The following is a 7,027-nucleotide window of genomic DNA, read 5'->3' as shown; positions in this document are numbered from 1 at the left end:
AACCCGTGTCCCCTGCATCGGCAGGCGGACTCTCAACCACTGCGCCACCAGGGAAGCCCTACATATATACTTTTGATTCATTAGCATTGAACTAACAGCCAACAGCACTATAACTCATGCCTGAACCAAGCTTTAACATACATATTTTCTCCATAAAGTACATCACAACCTTCTGTGCTTAGGAACACCAGATAGCACTTATTTGGGGGCCATTGTAAATAGTAAAATCACCAACAAAAAGCACAAAAATGTGGCACTAAATATACTGCAGAAAAGACACTTGTTTACTACATGAGTCATGAAGCCAGAAGTCAAGAGTCTCACCTTGTTTGACTTCAGCTTCAGTGTGCACATTGGACAACTCAAATATTTCACCACTCTGCACACATCCATGAATGACTGCAGAAATGTTGTGGGTATTGATTTTTGGATTACTAATATATTTTAGTGAGAATATTAATTTGTAAATATAGACTCTGGAAGTAATGTGGATCAACTGTTATCTATTCAAATCCTACAGAACCAACTTTATGTGTATATTATAGATTGTAATTGAGTAGGACAGAATCCTCTTGAATTATTTGTTTCTCCTAGAAGATTAGATGATAAAGTTCTACTTGTTATTAGCCAGTCTCTCTCTCTCTCTTTAACCTTTTGTCAAAATTGTTTTTTTTCTTTAGGAATTCTTTATGGCACAATGACACTGGAGCTTGGTGGAACAGTCAGTATTACATGTCAAAAAACTGGATACAGTGCAATACTTGAATTCAAACTAAAGGTTAGTAGAGAATGATAGGAGGTATCATCTAATTAAAGAAGAGCTATACGATGTATATTGAACAAAAAGCATGATTTAGTTTCTAATTAAAAACTAAATATAAGAGCATAGAATTCATGAAAGGGCAGCCTTGGAAGATCCAAATCAACAGAAAGCCATGATTTGTTGTTTTTAATTTTAATTAATAAAACTGTTGGCACTACAATAGGAGATTTAAGAAGAGGATGAATGGAAATTTCTTAGTAAATTGAAACATTGCTTTATAGAATACCAAAAAGTATGTACTCCCCAAGAAAAGTATGTATCAGCTTGAGCTATGCTGTGTACACTAACAGTTTTATTATTTACTATTTCTGCCCAACAATTTACTCTAAAACTCATGAGCTTAGAAACAGCTATGTTCTGTTCCTTAGGAGTCCTGTGGGCCAGGAATTTGGACAGGGCATATTGGGGATGGCTTATCTCTGCTACATAATGGCTGGGGCAACAGTTAGGAAGACTTTCAGGCTATGAGAGACTCAACAGTTAGGGCCTGGAAACATCTGAAGGCTCATCACATGCCTGAGGACATGTAAGTCATCACTTACATGCCTGAGGACATATAAGTCATCACTTACATGTCTGAGGACATGTAAGTCATGTTGGGATGACTGAAAGACTAGGACTGCAGATCTGAGCACCTGTAAACATGACTTTTTCATGTGGTTTGTCTTCCTCACATCATAGGAACTTTAAGGTAGTCAGACTTCTTACTTGGCAGCTCAGGGTTCCAAGGACAAGTGTCCTTGTGAGCAAGGCAGAAGCTGCATTGCTGTCCATGACCTAGACTCAGAAATCAAATTACATCATTTCCACCATTCTCTACTAGTTGAAGAGTTACAAACCCACCTAAATTCAAAGGGGAGGGAGGCAGACCCCACTTCTCAGTGAGAGGGTGACAAGATCTCATTGAGGAAGAACATGTGGGCTGAAGGAGGAAGGGTAGCTATAATTGAGGCCATCTCTGGAAAATTCTGTCTGCCTCAGCATAAAAGGGAAATTTAAGACCTTTTCACAGTGTCATTGTTGGTGTAGGATAGTACATTATGTTTAGATAAAAATATTTCTATGAATTATTTAATACTTATGACTAAATTGCTCCTATGTTGATATCCAGCTAATCAGCAACTTTGCTCTAATAAAAAGGATCTCTTTAAGTATTATTTGATTCAATGCCCTTTGATTTTTTTTTTCTTCTTAGCAGATTTTTCGCTTGTATGGTGATAATGATATTTGAAAATCATGACTGAAGAGGTCTTAAGTAATTTATGACACCTTTAAAGATTAGATTGGAGCATCAAAATTTTGTCAGTGAGGAGAAACATCAGTAAGGCAATATAGTAACTCAAACTATATTTCTTCTAATTTAATTTTCAGAAGTTTTTTTTGATTGGATATTGTTTTATTGTTTTGTTTTTAAAGGAGGGGTTGCTATTCAATAGATGAGTTAAGTCCCTTATGTTTACTGAGTTGTTACTGCTTAAGATATTGCAACATTGATAGAGTGCAGTCTTGAATCAGGAGAGAGCACAGGACACCAGTCAGTTATTTCAGTGTGATCTTTCTTAATATGTTTATTTGGGCTTCACATAGTCTGTTTTTATCTATTTTTTCCACAGCAACAAATTTAAATTGCTTTTTATTGATCATTTCTGACTAAAATTTGAGTCAGCATTTCACCATTTGTGCCTTTAACAGCACTGTAACTATACAGTTACTTTTTTGGGTTTTTTTTTGTCTACATTGTATGTAAATATAAGTTAAAAGTAAAATGTTTCTTCAACATTTTTTCTTTTAAAAGCCATTTCTAGGTAGTAGTGACTGTGTTAATCAAATATCAGGGAAACTAAAATTGGGAAAAGAAGTTCTAGCTACTTTGGAAGGACATTGGGTAAGTATTTTTATATTGTAGCTTTACAAAAAGAATTCTATTCTGTGGGAAAAAAATTAAAAATCAAATTTTATAAGTTCACTTATCCCATTTCTAAAAGCATCACTATTCAACATAAGTTTCAATTTAACAAATATTTTGGTATTGCTCTGTATCAACAGTATTTAGTTTAATGTAATATTTGATCTTTCCAAAACTTTAAATCAGTAAAAGTAGCTAACACTTATATATCACTTACTATGTACTGCATTGTTTAAAAATGTTACTCATATTAACTCATTTAATATTTAGTATAATAACCCTATGAGATGAGTATTATTATTGTCCCCATTTTACAGAGGAGGATACTGAGGCACAGAGAGTTTAAATAATTTGTTCAAAGTAGTGAAGTAAGATTTCCGCCCAAGCACTCTGGCTCCAATGCTGTGCTTTTACACACAACAGTATACTGCCTCTCACCAGAAGAGGCATTTCCAATTAGGGTTATACTTCCTTTTGAGGACCATGGAAAAGATACAGTGTTTTTTGAGAGCAATGGCTTTTATTTACTTCTCTGCTGACCTAAATTCACATTTACGTAATTTTGTTAAGAGGAGCTTATTATATTAATAAAAAGGATCATATCATGCTACTGCCAAATGCACTCTCACTGTAAACACTAGTATATGCTTTTTTCTGCATTATAATCAGAAAATGATGAGAAATATGATGAGAAAATGAAGATGGACCTAGAGACTCAACCAAGAGCCTACAATGCTCTGTTATTTTAAAAATTTACTTCTATCTGAGTATCATTTGGAAAAAAAGATAAAACTATTTTTTAACAAATGAAATTTATAAGATTGTGCTAAGATTTTTAATGCTAAGAAAGGCTCTTAGGTTTTTCTACATATATTGAATACGTAGATGGTGTACAGCATCTCATTGTAGCTATAGCAAACACTATGCTCTACTTTGACAATTCAGAGACAGTTGTTGAGGCTTTTTGCATGTAATTGTCTAAAATTTGTTTATTAAGTGAAACTTCTGAAATCTCACAGACTTCCTCTGCATTCAACCAAGTTTTTAAATGAAAAGTATTAGATATTTAATCTTAATGTTTTTATAAGAATGACAAGAGATTTGGGGCTTTTAGAAAAGTGCTAGTTATATTTGTTTTAAAAATGTGTTTCACTGTGGGATTGTCAGGAAGAAATTATTATTATATTACTAAACTACAAAATTCCCTTTTAAATAAAGATAATTCTCTACATTAATTTTTAATTTCTTTAAATATAGGATAGTGAAGTTTTTATTACTGACAAAAAGACTGATAATTCAGAGGTTTTCTGGAATCCAACACCAGACATTAAGCAGTGGAGATTAATAAGGCACACTGTAAAATTTGAAGAGCAGGGAGATTTTGAATCAGAGAAGTAAGTATACCACTTTTCAGCTCACTTCATGAAAATCAAAGAGTATTTTTTGTAATCCCTCAACAGTATGGTCACCTTTCTCTGTTCTTAATTCAGCAAAATAGTTCAACATTTGTGGGATGTGACAAGATTTTGTTTTGGTGTATGTGAATGTCAAATAACTATAACACAAATCATGCTGCTCTTCTGCAGCTCTAAACTAAAACTTCCTATTTTTTCCTTTCTCTTCTTATCCGCTCCAGGGCTTATTTAAAAAAAAAAAAAAAGAAGAAGAAAAACTTTTTTGTTTGCATAAAATGGTGGGACTAATGATTCTTGGTGTTTATCTGGCAGCTGTTTTCTAACCTGGGTTAGGCATGTAGAACTTTAGGCAAAGTGGTACAAAATCTACTTCTGTTTTATTTTCTAAAATACAAAAATCACGCCACTGGATGTGCAGGCTTCTAGAGGACTTATATTAGTTGGGGACTAATTAAGGCCATAATTTATGTTCTTAAATCATGAAATTCTTCCTGGATCTCCTGTACTTTTACACCAAAAATATTGTATACATACTGCCCAATCGTATTCTTCTATTTCTTTCCTTGTGTTAGGAGAAGGGGGTTGCTGTGTAAAAGACACTCTACTCGGTACTTCATACACATTATGCAGTTTAGTTCTCACTACATGTTTCCACATGCATATCATTCTCTTCTCATGAGGATTCATGTCTACATGCACTTTCCTTCTATGCTCAAAATTGAGGTTTTCAAAGATGGAAGATTACGTACGCATCAGTTCTAAAAATTCTGTTTCAGCTATAACCACATGATGCTCTCCATCCAGAGTGAAACTTTGCCAAGGCATACGACAATTTTTGAGATGTGGGTATAATTTAATGTATTTTAAAGATGAGGAAAATGAGTCTTAGACAAGATAAGTAACTTTAAGTTCACCAGCCAAGAAGTGGCAGATCTAGGATTAAACCCAAGTCTGTCTGATTCCCTAGCCTTTATTCTTTGAGCCCAACATGCTATCTTCCCAGATGGGTAAAATACAGATATATTTTTAAGTATCTAGTAAAATAAACTTTAGTAGGGGAAAAGATTTTACCTCAGTATTTTTTTCTGCTAAATCAGTGGTTCTCAAAACTGGCTGCACTAAAATCACCTGGGAAACATTAAAAAAAAAAAAAAAAGCAATACTTGGGCCCACTCCCGGAGATTCTGATTTTTTTAAATTCCCTGACAAATCCTACACCCAAGGTTGAGAAACATGGCAGTATACTTCTGGATCTTTGAGGCCAGTGGATCCTAAACAGTATGTACAAGAATCATCTGGGGAGCTTGTTAAAAATGGAGATTCTTGAGCCTTCATTACATTTCTACCATTGTGGATCAGCACCATTCATTTCCATATGTTTAAGAACCCATGTAATAACTTTCTCTGGCCAAGAAAAAAAAATTGGTCTCCACTGTCTCACTCTATTCAAGGCATCACTTTTTATATCTTGACTTGTTTCTAAGCATCCAAGCATAAGCTTTGTCAAAGCCAAAAACCCCCATGGGCATCATTTTCTCTCAAGGGGAGTCAAGCCTACTCCATGCAGATTTGATTTTCTGTTGTTTTTTTCAATATTATTTTTGCACATGTATTAGACTCTGGCAGCGGGTAACTCGAGCCATAAATGCCAAAGACCAAACAGAAGCCACTCAAGAAAAGTATGTTTTAGAAGAAGCTCAAAGACAAGCTGCCAGAGATCGGAAAACAAAAAATGAAGAGTGGACTTGCAAGTTATTTGAACTTGACTCACTCACAGGAGAATGGCATTACAAGTTTGCAGAGTAAGTAATTAAAAATTATGTTACAAACAGTATCTCATAGTTTTTTGCCTTCATTTCTAGTTTTTTTTATTGTTAGTATGAATAGTTTTTAAATTAAGCAGTATGTGTGAGATTTTACCCTTGATGTTCCATTCATTATAAATTTGACTCCATGATAGTAGTTAGCCTATAACATAAGCTGAGGATCAGAAGATTAGATATGACATATCTTAATCTTACAGCTAAGTTTATAATTACCAATGAAAATTTAATCATAGAGTAGAAAGTTTTTTAAAAAGTTTGAGCATTTGCTTAGTCATTAAACAAGTGGTCTTTTTTCACTTATGTAGTACTCGACCATGGGATCCACTTAACGATATGATACAGTACGAAAAAGATGGTGTTATCCAGACCAAAGTGAAACATCGCACTCCAATGGTATGTAATAAAAAAGTAACTAGATCCTGCTCTACATATAAATTTTTTAAAATTCGTGGTGTCTTTGGTTACCAACCTTTAAAATTTGGCTCCACAATTTAAAATTTCAGGTCAGAAAAATGATACAGTAGGCAGCTCCAAGCTATTGTGCCCCCAAAGAAACATAAAAAATCAAGCAGAAATTGTCATAACCAAATTTGCCTGAACTCTGGAAGACAGTCAGAGGTTTGCAGCAACTAAGTGAGAGCTGAATCAAGAATCAGGTCACTTAAAAGCAGTGAGAAGGCTTCATGGCATTTTTACTTGCTCTTGTCCTAATGCCTCCCTGGTGCAATGGCAGTCTTGAAGGGTCCCCACATTCCCAGTGTGAGCCCTGGTTCCAGAGGGAGTAGAGTAGACCTTGTTAACAAATTGTTGTGTATGTATTTTTTTTTAACATCTTTATTGGAGTATAATTGCTTTACAATGGTGTGTTAGTTTCTGCTGTATAACAGTGAATCAGCTATACATATACATATATCCCCATATCTCCTCCCTCTTGCTTCACCCTCCCACCCTCCCTATCCCACCCCTCCAGGTGGACACAAAGCACCAAGCTGATGTCCCTGTGCTATGCAGCTGCTTCCCACTAGCTATCTGTTTTACATTTGGTAGTATATATAAG

At 34.7% G+C, this 7,027-nt stretch overlaps 1 protein-coding gene across 7 annotated transcripts in view; it reads left to right on the top strand.

The window, feature by feature from the left end:
• OSBPL8 (oxysterol binding protein like 8) overlaps window positions 1-7,027 on the top strand; it is a 178,766-nt gene that overhangs the window by 154,072 nt on the left and 17,667 nt on the right. For all 7 annotated transcript variants that reach the window (XM_024122783.3, XM_024122781.2, XM_024122788.3 and 4 more), the window contains 5 exons: window positions 681-778; window positions 2,619-2,708; window positions 3,987-4,123; window positions 5,761-5,946; window positions 6,276-6,363. In XM_024122783.3, the coding sequence (XP_023978551.1) occupies window positions 681-778; window positions 2,619-2,708; window positions 3,987-4,123; window positions 5,761-5,946; window positions 6,276-6,363 (599 nt within the window). The remainder of the gene's footprint in view (window positions 1-680; window positions 779-2,618; window positions 2,709-3,986; window positions 4,124-5,760; window positions 5,947-6,275; window positions 6,364-7,027) is intronic.

The sequence above is a fragment of the Physeter macrocephalus genome, chromosome 6, assembly GCF_002837175.3.
Source record: "Physeter macrocephalus isolate SW-GA chromosome 6, ASM283717v5, whole genome shotgun sequence".
In the NCBI taxonomy this organism is placed as follows: Eukaryota; Metazoa; Chordata; class Mammalia; order Artiodactyla; family Physeteridae; genus Physeter; species Physeter macrocephalus.
The sequence above is the reverse complement of the archived record's forward strand: the minus strand, read 5'-3'. Positions and strand labels throughout refer to the sequence as shown.